The following is a 21,379-nucleotide window of genomic DNA, read 5'->3' as shown; positions in this document are numbered from 1 at the left end:
GCGACGTGCGTGCCCCCCAGACCAATAAATTGACATTATATATAGTATAGTGATCAATAAATAACCAAATCCTAATCCATAACTAGATCAGATTATCATGTTGGAGAAAACATATTCTATCAAGTTACTTGACATTGAGACCACCAAGAATGTCCTTATTGCTTTGTCATACATACATTCTAGGTGAGGGATGATCTCAGTGTGTGGTTGGAGCCAGAAGAGCTTCGCCGCGTCTCCACTCATGGCTTCTGATCTAATAATTCAACGAACACAAACCTCAAAAATGAAGAATTTCAATCGAGAATTCAAGAAATCCTCCCTCCACCAAGACAAAAAATACTACTACATACTAGTATACATGAACTACGCCTAAAGTAACGTCATGTATTGACTAATCTTAGCATCATCTGTCATTATCGACCAATCTTGAGGAAATCCACTTCCCATTCACATACAAATGAAATTGCATAATGTGATGCCATAGCTTGCTATATATGTACACGTGCTGTGCTCGTCCGTGCGACTTGCTTGCGTGTCAGGTTCTATAAAATGGACATTAAGTGTTGCACAAATAATGTTGAATTCTTTCTAATTTTGAATTTATGTTATAATTTCATTGATCTTTGTTAGTAATTTATTAATGTAGTCGTATTTGATCGTCACTAGTTTGAATTATTTTCTGTGAAATTGCAATCCCATAACCAAATAGTTTTTTAAAAAAAATAAGGATCTGAAATTGGGAGATTTGAACCCGACGTGAATCGAACACGCAACCTTCTGATCTGGAGTCAGACGCGCTACCATTGCGCCACGGATCCTTGGTATGCATCTTCGACTCCTAGTTATTTATAACATATAGGTAACAAATTTCTCGCGAGTACTACTATTTGAGTAAGTATAATATTTTATGGGCACATAAACTGAAATCGACAATTAAGAGTTTTAACAAAGACTGAAAATACATGTTCATACATATCCATGTTGAATGAAATACAGATTCATTTTGAAATAATATACACTTCCATGTTGAACTAATATAGATCCACGCAAGAACGGACCTAGAAAAAAAAATCGATAGAAATTCTGTTCAAAATTTTATTACAAATTGTATTTGCTTTAGGTAAATTAGAATAATAAAAAAAATGCTATTACATAACAATTTACATCAAATTTGATTGCATTTGACATCATAATAAAAATAAAAATAAAAATAAAATAACATGGTTGGGGCTTAAACCCCTATAACCCACTAGATAAAGTGGTTCGGTTTAAGCCCTCATACCCCCATTACTTCATTGTGCTGAAGCAAGGGAAGGTGCAATGTGTTTTTACCTAATATTTGAGAGGGGAAGAAAAAAGAGAAGAGTGGCGTGGAAAGGGTAGAGAGGGAAGGTCCAATGTTTACTTCTTTAACAATTTTATTAAAAAGAAATTAATATTTTAGTTGCCACGTCATTTTTGAAATTGAAATCCATTGGAAATCTAGAAAATTAAAAACTATGATTTTTTAATAAAATTTTGAAAGGTAAGACGAACAAAGAATTGCTACAAACTTTGTGGTCTTGGAGGCAATTATTTCTAAATTAAATGCTATGATGAAGTGTCTGTTGGAATTTGTAATAATGATAATGGTTGTTTTAAACCACCTATAATTATTGCGGACGAATATAACTTTAAACGATTAATACCCATATAATAATTTTGCACTAAAATTATAATGACACTTCTTTTCTTTAAATATCGGACTTTTATATTTTCGGCCAATTAATAAGATGCGGTCAAATAAATAAGAAACTTGATAAATGCTAAAAGTGAAAACATTTTTTCATTTCTTTATCTATGATTTTGAATATGCACATGTTTTGAACATATGAAAGGCGTGTAGCTAATATATTACTCCCTTGGTCTATCAAATATTATCCATATTTGTTATTTTGGTCTGTTCACATTTGTTTATTTGTTTTCCATTTTTATAAGTGGATATCACTAATTCGTTACACTTCCATTTTATTATAAAACTAATATATAAAATTCACATGTTTTCTTCACATTTCTTAAATTTTGCATCGAATCAAATATGGACAACATTTGGTGGACGGAGGGAGTATTTTATAAGCATAAATAATTTAAATTAGTCTTATGTAGTGCTCCAATCAAAACTAAAATTAAAGTCGACATCTCTTGTTAGACTTGCGTCGAATTTATCAATCCAAGTTTCTTTATATTCCTTCCGTCCCATTAAAATATGGACATTTGAAATAACACGAGAATTAATGCACAATGGATAGAAATGGATAGAGTAAGAGAGAAATGAGAAGGATGGTTAAAGTAGTGTAAATGGATAGTGGGACCCACATACACTATCATTAATGTTTAATGAGTTGTAATAATGAGTCATAATGGTATAAATTGTAAATAAATTAATGTATATTGAAATGAGTTAGGGACAACTTCCATAAATGAAAAACGCTCATATTTTTATGGGACCGGCGGAAATGAAAAGTGTACATACTTTTATGGTATGGTGAGAGTAATAGACTGCATTTACGAAGATGAGTCTTGTCAAGAAAGAGACTAAATTTCATGGGAGTATTTCTTTGATGAGGCCATTTGATTCCTTTTCACACCACGCATTAACTTATTGTCTACATTTTTCTTTTGTTAGACTTAGCGTCAAATTTATCAATCCAAGTTTCTTTATATTCTCTTCGTCCCATAATAATATGGACATTTAAAATTACACGTGAATTAATGCATAATGGGTAAAGTAAGAGAGAGATGAGAAGGATAAATAAAGTAGTGTAAACACATACACTATCATTAATGTTTAATGAGTTGTAATGATAGACCATAATGGTATAAATTGTAAATATATTAATGTATATTGGTAATGAGTTAAGGACAACTTTCCATAAATGGAAACGCTCATATTTTTATGGGACCGACGGAAATGAAAAGTGTACATACTTTTATGGAACGGGGGAGTAATAGACTGCATTTACAAAGATGAGTCTTGTCAAGAAGGAGACTAAATTTCATGGGAGTACTTCTTTGATGAGGCCATTGGATTCCTTTTCACACCATGCATTCACTATCCAGCTAGTGAATATTGCCAATTTGGACTGATTTTATGTTCTATAGATGAGGATATTACTCGTTTATCTAGTCAAGAGCCAGATAGGTCTATATCTGAGAACAAGTCACCGTAAACCACTTTCCTGCATTCCTTTGGACTACCGATGTTGCTGGTGACTTGACGACGTTGTATCACTTGTCTTATTATCTTTATCTTAACATCGTATGATTTTGGTGTGCAGTTTGCCTGCTAATCGTTGGAAGAAAGCTTTGAATCTAGTTAAACACAACGATCATGTTGTTTTTGTCTATACATAATGATGATGATGATGTTTTTGTTTCGGTTGCCGGTGGCAATCACTTGCTTGGCAAGAAAAAAAGTAACATTATGTTGCTCTCTTTACTAGTGGCTTCGTAATGAGAGATGTTGTCTCCAGCCACTGTTACAGTCGCAACCACCGGACTCGCCAGATTCGTGTGACAAGATAATTTTTAGAGTCATTATTATTTATGAGAGACTAGGGTTTTCGGTTATAAGTATATACCGATTTTCGGCAAAATTACCGAAGATTTTCGGCAAAAATCCATATTGTTACCATATCGAATACTCCAATGAAATTTAGTCTCCTTCTTGACAAGACTCATCTTCGTAAATGCAGTCTATTACTCACACCACGCATTCACTTATTGTCTACTCTTTTCTCTTGTTAGACTTGCGTTAAATTTATAAATCCAAGCTTCTTTATATTCCCTCCGTCCCATAGATGATGATGATAATGTTTTTATTTCGATTGCCGGTGACAATCACGGCAAGAAAAAAGTAACCTTCTGTTGCTTTTTTACTAGTGGCTTCGTAATGAAAGATGTTGTCTCCAGCCATTGTTATAGTCGCAACCACCGGAAAGAAACGTCTCTACTGCTACGGAATAGAGGGAGTAGTAATAATTTCTTGAGAGTGGAGTATGTGAAGATAAATTAATAAAAAACTGATTTTTGTTTAGCAAGTAATAGTTGAAATCATTTGACAAACAAGAAAAAATTATTTGTTTTATGCATAAAGTGATCTTTTCATACTCTAATAATTAAATTGATGGTGTCAAATGTAATTGTTATTAAAATAAATCATTTTAATGAATGTTCCAAATACCACTGTCACTTTATTAATGTTCAATATTTTGCTAGTTTTGTGAATAAGTTCTGGTAGTATTGATGTTATAAAGTAATGATTAAAGATCTTATTTTACAATGTATAAATGAATTTACGTAAACAAACATGAACCTCAATATTGTTCAATACTCTTTAACCTGATGGTAATTTCAGTGTTGATTTGTTTGTTGGTGAGTTTTGCTTCTGCTTACTTGTTTCTACAATGCGACAAATACATAGAGAACTAACAAATAGCACAAGTGAGCATATGTGACACAGGAAGGTTCTAAACTTAAAATCCTAATCTAAAGCGAATTTTATTTAGCAATTAGAAATTCAAATCCTAATTCATAGCGAATTTTATTTGGCAGCATTGGACAAGAGTAGTTGAATCCATTTTGAGAAGCTTGTGCCTAAATAGGATAAAGAATGCATGATCTTGTTTCACTTACAAAATTGGATGATCAGCCCACCAAGAACAGTATAACAAACTGAATTGTTGAGTTCTATTGCACACTTGTATCAACATTGGTTGCTAAAATGTGGTCCAGTTTTTGGACTCTTGAAAATTAGTTATACGCATTCCATCTATTCACAAAATTGCAATTCCGTTCCTTATCTCTAACTCCGCAGCAGAAACCCTGCTAAAACCTCCATCAATGGCTTCCCCAATCCACTTCAATCTCTCATAGAAATCCAATTCCATCATCCATCCATCTAACCCAATGGATTTATCTTCATCTTTCACACCGCACACCAAAATAGACCTCTCTTTCTCCTCCTCACTCACTCTCTTCCCCTTCCAAACCCACTTCAAAATCCCCAAAACCCAACCTAATCTCCACATTTCAGCCGTCGCCTCCGCCGAGCTCCCTCAAAACAGCCCCCAACGCCTCCTCAAAGAGTTGGCCGAGCGCAAGAAAGTAGTCTCCCCCAAGAAAAGGGCGCCCCCAAAAAGATTCATCCTCAAACCGCCATTAGATGACAAGAGATTAGCCGACAGATTCCTCAACAGCCCCCAATTATCGCTAAAGTCCTTTCCTTTGCTCAGTTCTTGCCTCCCTTCGCAGCGATTGAACAATGCCGACAGAACTTGGATGGATGAGTATTTGCTGGAGGCCAAGCAGGCGCTGGGTTATCCCTTGGAGCCCTCGGATAGCTACGGAGACGATAATCCGGCGAAGCAGTTTGATTCCTTGCTGTATTTGGCGTTTCAGCATCCTCACTGTGAGAGGACTAATGTGAGGCATGTGAGGTCGGGGCATTCGAGGTTGTTGTTTTTGGGACAGTATGTGCTGGAGCTGGCGCTGTGTGAGTTCTTCTTGCAGCGCTATCCGAGGGAGTCTCCGGGGCCGATGAGGGAGAGGGTGTATGCTTTGATTGGGAAGAGGTTTTTGCCCAAGTGGATTAAAGCTGCTAGCTTGCAGAATTTGGTTTTCCAGTATGATGATATGGACAGGCTCCTTCGCAAAGACCGGGAGCCTCCAGTGAAGTATGTCACTTTTCCTGGTTAAATTGTACTCCCTCTGTCCCATTAGAAATGAAACGTTTGCTTTTTACACATGTTTTGAAAAAATAATAATAAATAGTTAAAGTGGAGAAAAAATTAAGTAAAAAAGAGAATAATATAAAGGGGATTCTCCTCTACATTATTCTCTCTCTTACTTTATTTTTTCACCATTTTAGTTATTTATTATAATTTTTCCAAAATAAGTGCGCAAAAGTAAACGTTGCATTTTAAATGGGACGGAGGGAGTATGTTTTTGGGAAAGAATGAATGTGATTTGTTGATTGAGTTCTTCAAATAATAAGTTGTCAGTACTACATTTCTGTGATGGTTTTTAACTGAATAACGTGAGAGGGGAATGGATTGCTTTAAGTTGCTGCTGAGTGAATCATTAGTGTGCCGTCTGCATCTTGTGATCCCTTATAGAATTCGTAGAGTTGATGTTGGCAGCATTCTGTGCAATGCAATTGCTCATATTAAAAGGTTTAAGTTCATCATTGTTTATTTAGTATGCAAGGTTTCATTGCACTGATATCGTTAAGTGATCAAGTTGGTATTGTTCGATGAAGTCACGTTTGGTTTTCAATTCTAGGGAAAGAAACTCATACTATAGCCCTTTGCCCTATTGCTTGTAGTATAGAATTAGAAGTGGACAATCTAGTTGCTTGTGGTCTTGCTAAACTCTTTATTCACATTGTATCCTGCGTATGATTTTTCTTCTGCCTGAGTGTTCTGGTATTTTGTATTGGAACTATGATATTCTGCTTGCACTCTGATGTTCATGACCTTGACAATTTCAATAGTATCATCTCTCATTAATCAACTTCGTGTATTGTATAAAGTATGGACCTGTTATTGTAGTTTGTATTAAAGCACCGCTTCTTGTGAGTAGTAGGGTTATTAATTTAGTTAACTAGTTATTTTAAGTTCTGACGGGGTTGGTGATATTCGTTTGGTAGATCTGTGTTCTGGGCGTTGTTTGGAGCAATATATCTGTGTTTTGGAATGCCAGAAGTATATCGTGTTCTCTTTGAAGTGTTTGGGCTTGACCCGGAGGCTGAAGACTGCCAGCCTAAATTGAGGAGACAGCTTGAAGATATAGACTATGTATCTGTTGAGTTTGATAACCGAAAACTCAGTTGGCAAGATGTTGCTGCTTATAGGGTAATTGCTTCTTCCCTTCTTATTTGTTTAACTTTTTACTGATCTTCTAGTGAGGAACTATTAAGATTTTCATGAAGAATTACAATAATTGATTCTTCCTCTATCTTCAAAGAGAGTTCCACTACATTGTCCTGTGCAATTTTCCTGATCTATTCATACCATTACTTTACATACAACACTCCTACTTGCAAATGAAAAATGTCATTCCTATGAGACACGAACTACTCGATACTGTCAAAAGCAAAAAGTTTACATTCATGGCCTGTAGTCAATAGTGGGAAATGAGTTTTGAGTTCTGAAGGTATGATAGTAAGTGCCAGAAGTAAATGTCGATTTGATCGCAAATTTCATGTCATTTGACATTTCACCAATTACCATAACAAGATGTGTAAAATAAACAAATTACTTGAATATGTTGATTTTTTTTTATGTGGTTTAAATCTGGAGGTGGCATGACCATATCTACTATGGCAGGGCATGAGTTTAAGTTAGTTATTAACATCTTTGTTAATCATATATACCTTTTAATGCAACAACTATTTTCAGCCACCAGAAGATGCCCTTTTTGCTCATCCTAGGCTTTTCAGAGCATGCGTGCCACCTGGTATGCACCGATTCCGTGGAAACATATGGGATTTTGAATGTAGACCTCAAGTGATGAGAACACTTGGATATCCCTTGGCTATGGTGGATCGGATACCTGAGATAACAGAAGCAAGGAATATTGAGCTTGGCTTAGGATTGCAGGTATTTCTTACAACTTTGTTGTAGCATCGCTGCTCTCTGGACTGATTTTATGTGCAACTATCGGATACCTGAGATAAGGCGTGTGACGTTATTACAAAACACAAGCTCGGTTTGAAATGAATTACACCTAACATCATTGTACTTGAAATGCAACCCAGCTCTGTTTCATGCATCCATCAAAACACAAGTTTGAACACCCACGGTTCTGCTTTGAGCGCTTGGAATATGTTGGTCAGAAGATCCAGGTAACGCGAGTTTCAGAACTAAGACATGTTATCCCTTCCTCTGCCAATGTTGCTTCATTTTAACAAGATTTTCTGGCAGGATCTTGTGATGGCCGAGAGGTTGCTTATGAAGCATATCGATGCTCCGGGGAAATGGCTGCAGGAGAAGCACCGTTGTCTTCTGATGAACAAGTTCTGTGGAAAGTTCTTGAGGGAGAAGTATCTCCACCGTTTCATCATCTACAGCGATCAGGTCCAGGACTCGTATGAGCACAACCGGAGGCTCAGAAATCCAGCTACAACCTCGGTTCAGCAAGCCATCCATGGGCTTGCATACGCTGTTTATGGGAAGCCAGACGTTAGACGACTCATGTTCGAGGTTTTCGACTTTGAGCAGATACAGCCAAAGGCCGTGTGAACAAGATGGACATGGTTTAAATCAGTAGTGATATGTATTCATTAGCAAAAATAGATCGTGTACAGATAACATTTTGACCATGTTATAGATGATGAATTATAATTTGCCACAACTATCTACACTTCGGAAAATTGAACAGATTTGAACAAAAAAATTTATCTAATCCATTTTTATACCTTCATAATTTTTGTCTTAATTCTCTAGATATAATTGATGATACTAATCAAACAACACATTAATGGCATTGCACTTTTGCTTTAATTGTTTGCTCAAATATACAAATGTGTCATAGAGCAACTACAAATGGTTCGAGAAAGATTTGTTTGGTGGAAATTTTGATATCGACTTTATATCCAACAAAATCATTGAAAACGATATTCAATGAGAGCAATGTATTTTAATTTTTAAATCGAACATATACTAACAACCAATGGTGTATTATTAAATGTACTTTTAAAGTACTTCCTTAGATCTGAAGTCTAACAGAATTAATGCTGATTAACATAAAGCATTTATAAATAATTAAACTGATGCTAATGGATCCATCAATTTACATGCAATATACTTTTATTTCGAATATAATAATAAAGTAAATTGTGCTTATGTGTTGCTTAGTATACTAATTATGGTCCATTGTGGCCCACACTCCTCACGATATTGTAGGCCCATTATATAAACCAAAAACATTAAGAAGATCATCACATCTTACAACACAATTATTCGAATGCCCAAATTTCCAGCTGTAATATTGAACGCTCTTTGTTAGTCTATTTATATTTATTATTTTAACATCATGTTCTTTATATATCATGCATAACATGGACACTCGTTAAAATACTTCGAAGAGAAGTTTCGTTGAACAAGTATACATGCATAAAATGGACATTCATACCTCCACGTTGGATTATACTTTGATATGGCATTTTTTGGGAAAAATAGTTGGAAAAATTATTAATTTTGATCAAGTTCTGTTTAGTTGTAAAATTACTACGAAATTTAATATTTTGCTAAGTTTTTCCATGATAAAATATTCTAATTTTCTATTTTTATATTGTTGATTTGGTATATGTGTGTTTTTAAATTAATGACATGATTGAATTATTAATATGATTTTTTAAGAAAAATGATAAAATCCACGGGTGTTCTCGTCCTTGTAGAAAATGAAAAAGTTAAAATTTATGTATTTTACAGTTGATTTTCAAAGTTGTGGAAGAAATCAGAATTTGTTCAAAATTTAAGATTTTTCAAGTAAGTTTCCATTATTATTAGCGTACTATATTCTGTTAAAACTTCATACATATCCTCCTCTAATGCACATTTTTTCATCTTTTCTTATAAATCATCATTCAACTACGAACATAAGAGTCCAGTACGTCTTTTATATATACGTGCGTATTTTAATTTGAATATCTTTTTGTAAACAAACGAATAGAAACTTAAAAATCAGCTCACAATGAATTCGAATCCAAAACTCATAAATCACTCAACCCCTATGCCAAGTTACATGCATAATTTGATTCTCTTTAAATTTAACATTGGATCACGCTTGTGTCTCTATAATTTTCACCCATTTGTTGATTTATTCGCTTCGAAACATACAACATGGTGACTAGACTAATTGGTGAGTATAATTTTTTTTTTTCCATGAAGTTATAGCCGACCCCCCATGTGACATTTACTTATCCTTCACGTGCTGCCTTAAACTATCTTTCAATTTCACACTATAAACATGTGCGCTAAAAGAATGCTAGTGGCTCAAATTTCATTTCTTATTCACTCTAATTTTATATTGAGAATATTAAGCGTTCATAGAGAGAAAGATGCATGCAAGTAAGGATAATTCCTAGAGATTAAGCTCATTTCTTTATTTTATATTTGGGCCGCCTAGAAATTGGAACTGAATAAATTAAATTATTGGACTTGGTGTTCTTTCAATTACATGGCTACATTGGGAATTACTACTATTTAATTATCTATCCACATTTGGATAATCTGGCTACAATGAGTCAATGACTATATGTGGGTTTGTATTAAATATAACTAGGTCTCTAGATTAAATTAAAAAATTGACGATTTAATTTAATTTCATAAATTGAACCTATATAATTTCCTTATTTGATTCTGTAAAATAAATTTCCAAATTATTATTATAGTAAAAAGAGGGGACCACATTCCGAAAATGAGGTAAGGAATTGGGTAGCAGTCATATTTCCAAGTGGGGTGGCAATGAACATATATAGACATATATAGAAAGTAGATATTCAATTTTTCCATATATAGATTCATCACCTTTCCACGTGGCTAATTCTCCTCAATTCAGTTTGGTATTTGTTTCCCGCATGATTCAATTCACTCATAATTTCATAATGCATTTCATTAGCATTCCACTTTATGAGGATAAGATCGACAACAAAAGGTCAGCTTTCAAAATTGATTAAGACAACACGTTAAGATGAGTGAGTTCATAATAAAAGTAAATTCTTAAGTGTAAAGCTAATTCCAAAAGAGACATAATACATAGTTTCAAAAAATTAAACCAAAGAAAGAAACAATCAGCCATCAATCATTATAACAGTAGGATTAATCATTGTTTGAAGAAGACTAAGTAGTACCAAAAGTACTAATTGTCCTAATCTCAACACTTGTTTATAATAGTATGTGTATATATAAATGTGAGAAAAAAGTAAAAAAGAAAAGGAAAACCCTTTACTCACCAAAGCTCATCATACTTTAATGTACAATATTTCCTCATCCTTTAGTATATTATATTTATATAGTATTATTATAAATGCACCTAACTTCATATTTCATCACATCATATTACACGTCGCCCCTTAATTCAAGAACTATATAAAATGGAAGAAGGAAGTAGTACTAGGGAGGAAATTTAACTACTTTATACACGGAGGTGATAGCGAGGTCCATTGAGTCAACGAGGTCTGACTCAGTATCCGTTGAGTAACTGCAAAGACCACAGATCGTCCACACTCCAGAGGTTTTCGTTTTGTTCGGTCGGAAAATGACCCTGTGGTGGTTCCACATTATTGCCATTAAAAGAAGGTGGCGAGTAGGATTCAACTGTATGGTCCGGAGGGCATGAGCTCGAGACATGGCTAGTGCTAGCTTGATCGTTGGAGTTCTCCGCGTGCTTGATATGCTTCTGAATTCGAGTCCTCCAATAATTCTTTATCTCGTTGTCCGTTCTTCCGGGTAAATGCTTTGCAATCTTTGACCACCTATATTCACAAAAATATTTAATCACTACCCAAATTAGCTACCACTTGATAATATCTCTTTGTTTTCAAGTATTGTACATAATGGAGTATATAAAGTACAAAGCCACGTGAAATATCACAAATAATTTACCGTGAAACTAGAGAAGTAAATAAGTACTACTAAGATTGGTCAAATTGATATCAATCGTGGGCCACTTTTGCTCTTTTTTTTCTACTTGCAATTTTCTTTTCTAAGATCACGCATATGTACGTGTATAGATATAGCTATATAGCCATAGAAACCATGCACAAAAAATATAGTTTTTCTTGTAATATCTTATGATATATGGTTTTTTTTATAAAGTTGATGGGACAGCTACCACTTCCATAGATTACACCTTTGAACATTTTATTGTGTGAAAACATAGTAACACGTGTAAAACGAGCTAAAATAGTTTCCACCATGGGCCACTATATTCATAGGAAATATTTCAAAAAAATTGCATCAACACATGATTTTTTTTATCGGCAAGCCATGTTCTACGGTTGACATCAAAGTTTTTTGCCATTCCCTATATATTTAAAGCAATTGTTAAGGGAAGTCTCTCCAAATTGAAAAACATTTGTTAGGAAAAACTAATATATTCCACTACCAAGTATTAGGAGTGCATGAGTATTAACACCCCTCGCATGTGTATTAAAAATGTGTTTTATTTTTCAATTAGACAACAACGTAGAAAGTGTGGCATCTCATCTTTGATTCTCTCCCTCACAGGTTGGTAAATCTTTGCATTCACTCACCATCTCTAAATTGGAAACTTTTTACATAAAAAAGTATAATTCTTTAAAGCGGCTCGAAAATTCTTTTTTTTTTTCCCTCAATGAAAAAACACTTTAAGAATTTCCCATTTTCCAATATTACAAAACCTCTCAATAAGCTTCGTTTATGGAAAATATTGCAAAACTTCTCATTCAGGGCTAAAAGACATCTCTCTCTCTCTCGGTTCACCTTATTATCAAATGGATATTAAAAGGTAGGAAGTACCCATTTCACCTAAGATGCAATTTTTACAATAAAAAGGTTAAAATGAAAAATAATATAAAATTTTTGAGGGGGGCTTTTGTTGAAAACGGGCAAAACATTATGGGCAGATGTCAATTTCAAGATAATAAATAAGCAAATGGGAGCATCTCATCCAATTGGTTGAAGGTGTAAACATGTGATTTATTAAAAATGGTTCTCCTATATATGAAAAAACTTCCATACCCCAATCTCTTTGGCTTCTCCTCTCACAACCTTCCTTTTTAGCACTAACTTACCAAATACTTATCTTCTTCTTTTTTTTTCAAATTAAGACACTATATAAAAAAAATAAAAGAATGATAACCAAGAAAATGAATTGCTAAAAATAACTAAAATAGATCATATTTAAACCTCTATAATTATCGGACTAACAAGGCTATTTAAACCTATTGGATAATAATTGTTCAAGAAAGGTATGGGTTAGATTGCCATAAACTACAAAATCGCATGTTTCTTAAAACAAATTTGCGGCTGAGTACTTAAATTCCTCACATTTAGAACTTGATGATTTCTTCCTCTCTCTCTCTAAAATCTAATCATAATAAGCCCAAATTGTAACACAATAAAGTGATAAAAAAAAGTAGACGGTTAATGATCAAATTCATACACGAAAAAACTAACAACCTACCATTTTTTTTCCATTTCAAATATATAAACGATTATTAATTTATTTAAAAAAAATTAAAACACCGCCATTTTAAAATAAAAACCCTACCGGAAAAAGAAATAGGACATACCTATTTCCCCACTTAGCATGCAGCTCCATAATCAGAAGCTGCTCCTCCGGCGTTATGTTTCCACGTCGAACATCCGGCCTGAGGTAGTTAAGCCACCGCAGACGACAGCTTTTTCCAGTCCGCTTGAGCCCTTTAAATATAGCATAAAAAAATAAATCAAAGTATTTCCATCAAATATCAAAGTGAAAAAAAAAAAAAAAAAATCATTAGGGTTTTGTTGTATATAAATGTGTGTGTGTGTTTAATTTACCTGCGGATCGAGCTAAAGAGTTCCAAACGCCTTCGCCATGATTCGCAATGTAGTTCATGAGAATGAGATCCTCTTCCATAGTCCATGGCCCTTTCCTCACTTCAACATCTATAGATTTGCATGCTTTCTTATCCATCTTTAGAGAGATATAGTGAGAAAAGAAGAAGAGAAGAAGGTATGGAGAGAGAGAGAGAGAGAAAGAGAAGGATTATGAATTGTAGAGAAGGATAAAATTAATAATAGAGGCGGTGCTCAATTTATAGATGGTGTTTAAGAAAAAAAAAATCCAGTTAAATGAGCTATTAATTGACAACATAGTGGACATCTTTTAACCTAACTTTGTTTCACCATTCGTAATGCTAATTAGGGTCTAAAACATATTATAATAATGTATATTAATAGTAGATTAATTTCAAATTTTTTCTCATATTTCACACTTCTATATATTTTAAAAAATTTCACCTATTTTTTTTTCGTTTAATAAATATGTCTCCATATGTGTACGTTGAAATGTTCCTTTTTTATTATTTTCTTTCCAAATAGTATTTAGTAGAAGCTTGCAACTGTGACAAGAAATGTACTCCATTAATTATAGTACTATTTTTGTGATCATCATGAGAAATATTACTGTTTTATTTTTGTTTGAGTAATAAAAATAAGGGTCTCACATAGTCACATATATAGATATGACTACATTGAGATGGTATCTAATTTAATCCCTATGGCATAACATGAGTGGTCGATTAAACTATGAGATCATTCATTATAGTGTGTGGGATCGGATTCCATTTAAGGATTCAATATTCATAATAACACATGATTGCATGTTATGAAATTTTGATATTGTATGGTGTGATTTACATCATTGGTGAAATCTCATTTCTATATTAAAAAGTGAACACTACCCTCTCCAAAACTTTTTTACATGGTGCAATCAATTAAATGGTACGAGGATACGTTCTCGCATCTGCACGTGTGACAATTGACATATACAAATCAAATAATTTATTATATGCAAGTTAATGGGTTGAAGTCTAGCTACCAAGTAAAATATCTCGATCGAGCGTTCAATTATAGAACAAATGTAGCCCTTTCGAAAATACTATAAATACCCTTTCATTTCTAAATTTATGTTTATATCTTGTTTTATATATCATCCCTATTTTATGTTTAAATACCATAGCAATTTATTGCAAACATGTGGCAATGGCACGTACAATAGTTTTGGCAGTATTGAAGAAGTCAATAATATTCTGGATAAGTTCAACTACTTCTTAGTAAAATTTTAACACTTGGTTAATTTAGACTTATTAATTGTGTTATATGGTTTGTCATTGTTTGCGCGCGCACCACCCGTATAATACATAAGAAATGATCAAATATGCCGGCACGGGCAGCACTGTTAATTCCGGAGGGATATGGTTGCAAGAAGAAATGATCAAATAAGAATTTTTCTCTTTTAAAAGTTAGAAGAAAAAAACTCTTTCAACCAGTAGCGGCTAAAAGAAAGTATTCTTCATTGTAGGATAAATGATGATCGTGTCATCAGTGTAGTATTTCTTACCCAATTTCTTGCAGAAATAAAACAGTAGTATTCACATTAACTGACATTAGTTTTGTATTGCACTGAAATTAAAGGGTGACATTGAGATAAATCTTTATTGCTAATTACATAAAGATGAGATATAAGAAATTATTATTTCTAATTAATACTCCATATAATATAACATTGAGAATACATATTTGTTTATTTTGTCAATATTTCAGTTACCGCATATTATTAATTTAATTCCTATATATTAATAGGCAATATGTTAATATGTGCATCAACATAAGGATTTTTTATTATTAGTCTAGTTTTCAATAAGTTTAATGACTTTATATTATTAATTTGATGACGATAACCTTGAAATAACACTAATGTTAGTACTAGTTTAGCATAGCACTAAAAGGGCTACATCGAGATTAGTCTTTATTGCTAATTAGAAAGACGAGATCTACGAAATTGCTCTTTCTTAATTACTCATATGGAGTGGAGTATAAAACTAGTATCGTCCCAAATATGTCTAATTTTATCAAACGGAGCTAGGGAGTATAATGGAGTAGAGTAGACACAATACTCTATTTTTTAACTTTAAAATAGAGAGCGTGCTATCTCTTTCTTGTCTAGTTATCATAAATGGCGGTTTAATGTTTATAGCTTAAATATTTCCTTGCATAATTTAGCTACTAGGAGTAGCTATATTAAAGTTAATTAAGTATTTCTCTATTAAATGATTTCTCATTATATTTAAAATATTAATTTAATTATATTAAAAAATCTTATTACTTAAACAATGTGAGTAACATGGAATGGAGGCGGGTAGTATAACCAAAGATTATTAATTACTTGTATAAGAAATTTGGAAGGCTAAATTATGGATGTCAAATCAAATCGAGCGCACGATGATTTGACTAACTTATATGTATAATATAGCAACCTATCTTACCTTAATCCCACTTGCGACGCCATTCATATACAGTGATTTTCCACACATTAAGAAATTAAATAATTAATATAGTAGTCACTACTCACGAGAGGCTATCTGTTCACCCGGAATAGATCTCCTATTCTACATTTCCTAATCCATTCATACTCCACCTCTCACAATTTAATAAAATAAGAGTAAAACATGCAAATGATAGTTAAGTGATGGTGGTATTATTTTATTAAGTTGTGAGTGTGAAGTAGGAATGAATTAGGAAAGTTAGAGTAGGAGATCCGCACCGCCAATCACCTAGTATTTATTTTCCTATATATATATCAATATCAATTCAAGTAGTATTTATTTTCCTATATATATATCAATATCAATTCAAGATGCATGATACAACGATTGGTAGCCCTATTAAAAGGATGCATATAAACAGGGGCGGAGCCACGGTGGGGCCAGGGGGGCCCTTGGGCCCCTCACCCATTTTTAGAATTACTATATATATATATTTGTATGCTGGTTATAATATATCAACATTCTAGTGCAGTTGGTCTAACTTTCGGTCACTTGCTTCCGCGGTGCTGGGTTCGACCCTCTCCAGCACCAGTTTTCATATTTAATTAATATATGCTCCTTCCAACTTTGAATCATCATTTAGTAAGATTTATGCTTGCAGTTCATTTGCTTTTCTTTCTTCTCAAATTAGTATTTTTGTTTACTTTCTCATATTCATTTATACTCATTTTCTTACATTAAAAACTTTTGTTAATTTTTTTTCATCTGTAATTTTGTATAAATCATTTTAAATTGTAATAGTAAGAGATGGTTTTCAAAATTTAAGAGTAGAAAATAATTCTTTTGACTATAAATATTTTTACTATTAATAAAATCAATTTTAATATTATTTCCTTTATTATAAAAAATTTGGAATAATAACTCTTTGATCTAATAAATATATAAAATCATATTTAATTAGTAAAATTGGTATTATACTCTAAAAAAATTCATCATCCATTTTTCACGCTTGGCTTTTTATATTGCTTATGTCCGAGTTGTTTTCGTGTCATTAGCACTGAAAACAATCAACAAATTTTAATGCTCGTATGGGCCCCCCACAGTAAAATTTCTGGCTCCGCCACTGCATATAAATGTTATATGTATACACTAATAATCATATTAATGGTATGCATTTAAATGTTATATGTATACTACTAAATACGAGGATGCGTTATATTGCTAATTTTTTAAGTTGTTAACTCTGCTAGCTCATCATCGCAATGTATTGAAAATGTCAACCCGAGATATTAAAATGGCAATAAAATTATATTGATATTCTAACAAAATTATTTGTTAACATTTTAATATCATCGTATTGACATTTTTAATACAATGTGTTGATAAATTAACAGAATTAGCAACTTAAGAAAATTAGTAATTCATCACATCTCACTGAATATCGTGTCTAATACTTATTGTGCGTAACTGCGTATTACTTATTGTGCGTAACTGCGTATTATATTCTTGGATGGTAAAACTTTATTACTACTACAAATTAAGAGAAAAACTTATAAGAAAATTAGTAAATGATAAACATTAAAGCATACCTAATCGTGGCAAATCACTATTATAAATATATATACACGCTCTCTCACTCTGACCATATTTGGAATCAAAAGATTAATGCAAAGCCGCGTAATGAAAAAGCCACATAATTACTTAGAAATACAAGGAAAAAAAATAAATTGAGTGCACGCTAGAAAGACTTGAAAACAAGGAAAGCATAATTATCTTTCGACAACCATTTTAATTATCCCTAATTTATCAGTTAATATGTCCTATTTGTTTAAATCAATCATCAATCCAGTTCAATTGCTACAAATAATACAACGGTTACCTTAAATTGCATTTTCACACTATTTTTAGAATTAGGAGTAAAAGATTAAGTTAGTTTGTCCTTATTTCGGGAACAGTTTCTTTTGCGTCTTAAACTGTACAGCGCAAGTATTTGGGTAATTGAGTCTCGATTTTTTGTGTTCCTAAAAGATAGTAAGTTTTTTATAGTGATATTACTAACTGGCTAACTGCACTGTATTTTGTTCTTATATATATGTCTTTCATAAAACAACACTATATAAAATCATGTGTCGAAAAACAAATGTTTCATTTTTAATACGACAGAAGAAGTACTAAAAAAAGAAAATTGTTTTATTTTTCATTAATTATCTTTATTAGAAGTTAATTAAGTCACAAATAATTATTTTGTGATTAGTTCGTGTATTGCAGAGGTGTAACATTATGAATAAGTTTTCCCCATATATATTCTCGCTTGTAAAAGTGGGGATGCTCTGCATTTGTTGTTTAAAGTCAACTTACAAGTTTTATATACTCCTACTATTTAGATACAGTGTATTTTGACTATTTAAACAATTTAGTGATCTAATAAATTATAAACTCGATTTAATTTACACTATTACTCCCTCCGTCCGTGAATAAGAGTCTCGTTTTTTTATCTTGGTCCTTCCACAAATAAGAGTCTCAGTTTATAATTACCATAAATGGTAAAGAGACCACACATTCAACTAACTCATTCCACTCACATATCATTTAAAATTAATATATACTAGTGGGACCCCTATTCTACTAACTTTCTTCCGCCTACTTTTCTGAACATTTCTTAAAACTCACGTCATTTAAAAATGGAACTCTTAATCATGACGGAGGGAATAGTAAAGAAAGTAAAGGACAAACAAGTTGTAGTAGCAAATTAATTTCACTCGAACTCGACAAATTGGTGGGCAAAGAGACTTTTGACAACTGATTTGTATCTGTACAGGGAGAGTGATAGCCTGTTCAATATTTTCTTTTTGTGACGTGGATATGTCAACTAGTCGACAAACGCTGATTACGACTAATAAGCATTTGCCATATTTCTCTATTTAGAAAGTGGAAGCCAGTTAAATTAATGCGATGGGCCCACTGTACGGATATGTGTACAAAATTTTCTTAAGCGAAGTTGATATATAAATGTACACGGATTCTAAAACCATCTAGTACAAATAGTTTTGATATGCTAATTACTACTCCCTCCGTCCCGGAGTATTAGACTCACTTCTTTTGGGCACATGATTTAAGGAATTGATATTTAAATAGTTAAAGTGGAAAGAGTAAAGTATGAGAGAGGGAAAAAGTAGGAGAGATAAGAGAGAAAAAAGTAGGTGGAGAATAAAATAAGATAGTTGCTTTTTGCTAAAAAAGGAAATGAGTCTAATATACTGGGACATCCCAAAAAGGAAAGTTGGTCTAATACCCTGGGACGGAGGGAGTAATAGTCTCATGTAGTTTAAATTATGATAATTGATTTTAATGTTTGCATTCATACAAATGTTGATTTTATACAATAATGTAATACCCAATAATTTTTTAGAAATTACTCCATTCACCAATGAACTTCATATTTTGTCATTTTACTATTTTTATATTGGATCACACATTCTACTAACTTTATCTTAATCACACGTCCTTATAATATTAATATATAAATATATGATTCGCTTTCCACTGACTTGTTAATTTCAACCAACTTTGTATTACTCCATCTGTTCAAACTAAGTTGAGTCAAAACCTTTGGGCATAGAGATTAAGAAATTGTGTTGAAAAATAGAATAAATAAATAAAGTAGGAAAGATAAAGAGAGAGTAAAGTAGATGACTGAATAAAGTAAGAGTAATTGAATGTTTTATTTTTTGTTAAAAAAGAAAATGACTCAACTTAGTTGAGATATCACAAAAGGGAATACGACTCAACTTAGTTGAGACGGATGGAGTATATTTCTAAAAATCTGTGTCTGATTAAATGTGCCCTTATATTTCTAAAGATCCGTGTCTAAAAATCCATACATACATTAATTACTGAATTCGTAATGTGTGTATACATGTCTCTAGTAATATTCAGCTCTTACTTAAAAAATGGATATGTATTTGTATTGTCTCCTATGGACCTTTGTTATCTTCTTTGATCTGCAATATTCCTAAATTAAGCATTATTGTATATGTACAAGCATTATGTTTTTATTACTACTTTTTATATGTGAAGTAATGCTTCTTCAAAATAAAATAATAGGAGTGATGCTTAATTATTAGTTTGTACACAAGGAAATGTTAGTATATGATGCATTTCCTTATACATATATTTGTCATAGTCAAGTTAAGTTAGGCGTTTAAATCTTAAAATCAAAACTATCAACGCTTTCGAAAATATTTGTTTATTCCGATTCAATCAATAATGTCCAAGTAAAATTAAATCAATCTGTGAATGAGAGGGAAAGTATCTTTAATTCTTAGCTGTTTATTCAAAGATTTATAATAGAAAGTGAGAGAGTGTAGACAAGATTTCATGAATAACATGTAGAAATTAGGTATTGAGAGCCACTTCTTATTCACACACACACACACACAAAAAGTCTTATGGAATGGAAAGACAGGAAGGGACAAATTCAAATGCTATAGATTATGATCTCTTGTCTACACATAAGCTATTAAGAAATTAATAAATCAAGGGCTTGGAATGATTGATTCCTAACATGCCATGGTCCCTAGCTCTTTAAATAATTCGCCAACCCTCTATATATTAATTAGTGTAGGCATGTATTAGTTACGTAGGATTATAAAACAAATTAAATAGGATTAATTATATGTATTAATTGTGTGAAAGCAAACTCACTCTATATGAAAGTTTGCTAGAAATGTTTCACGGTAAGAACCCTATTTTGAGAAAATTGAAAAGTTGATGATATTAGTGTGGATCGTACTGGCCACTAGATTTAATCTTGTACTTTTGTCCTCGGAATTAAGGCCCCTAATGAATATAAATTAAAGAAGATAATGTGCACTAACTCAAGGTTGATTATCTCTAATTTAAGCATGTAAATGGATTTATCGTGTGACTATATAGAAGTGAAGTTGATAGGGTTTATTTATATTTTTTATTTTTATAAAAAAGTGGGATTCATATATAGCATAATTGTTTACTATAATAATTTGTTATTACAAATGAAATGATGAACTTGTGATATAAGCAATACCTATTTAAGTTTTATCTATTATTACAAGGAGTATCTTTTAGGAACAAAAAAAATAGAGACCCAGTTATTTGGGTTGAATTCTTTTTGAAAAATACTCACTATTTAGGATCCAAAAGTAGGCGTCCATAAATTGAAGATAAATTATTTTGATTTTTTTATTTTTTTAAATCACTCTTATTTGTGATCCCTAATTTTAGTCTAGTCATGACACTAAAAAATAAGGATGTTTCTAGAAGTGTTTGTATTATATTTAAAAA

At 32.3% G+C, this 21,379-nt stretch overlaps 2 protein-coding genes and 1 non-coding gene across 3 annotated transcripts; 1 reads left to right on the top strand and 2 right to left on the bottom strand.

Moving 5' to 3' along the window:
- Positions 1-746: 746 nt before the first annotated feature.
- TRNAW-CCA (transfer RNA tryptophan (anticodon CCA)) lies at positions 747-818 on the bottom strand. Its single transcript has one exon. It is a non-coding gene; the product is annotated as a tRNA-Trp (tRNA).
- A 3,935-nt stretch (positions 819-4,753) lies between these two features.
- LOC125202650 (ribonuclease III domain-containing protein RNC1, chloroplastic-like) lies at positions 4,754-8,394 on the top strand. The gene is made up of 5 exons (XM_048101099.2): positions 4,754-5,714; positions 6,689-6,893; positions 7,440-7,640; positions 7,799-7,885; positions 7,965-8,394. The coding sequence occupies exons 1-5, from the start codon at positions 4,948-4,950 to the stop codon at positions 8,280-8,282; spliced, it is 1,578 nt and encodes a 525-aa protein (XP_047957056.2). The 5' UTR covers positions 4,754-4,947; the 3' UTR covers positions 8,283-8,394.
- Positions 8,395-10,827: 2,433 nt separating this feature from the next.
- Positions 10,828-13,772, bottom strand: LOC125202324 (myb-related protein 340-like). The gene is made up of 3 exons (XM_048100700.2): positions 13,569-13,772; positions 13,319-13,448; positions 10,828-11,518 (listed from the first exon to the last, which is right to left on the bottom strand). The coding sequence occupies exons 1-3, from the start codon at positions 13,702-13,704 to the stop codon at positions 11,227-11,229; spliced, it is 558 nt and encodes a 185-aa protein (XP_047956657.1). The 5' UTR covers positions 13,705-13,772; the 3' UTR covers positions 10,828-11,226.
- Between the last annotated feature and the right edge of the window lie 7,607 nt (positions 13,773-21,379).

Source organism: Salvia hispanica, chromosome 2 (assembly GCF_029641045.1).
Source record: "Salvia hispanica isolate PSC_SH4W2 chromosome 2, Shi_PSC_v1, whole genome shotgun sequence".
NCBI lineage: Eukaryota > Viridiplantae > Streptophyta > Magnoliopsida > Lamiales > Lamiaceae > Salvia > Salvia hispanica.
This window is presented reverse-complemented; position numbering and strand designations above follow the sequence as displayed.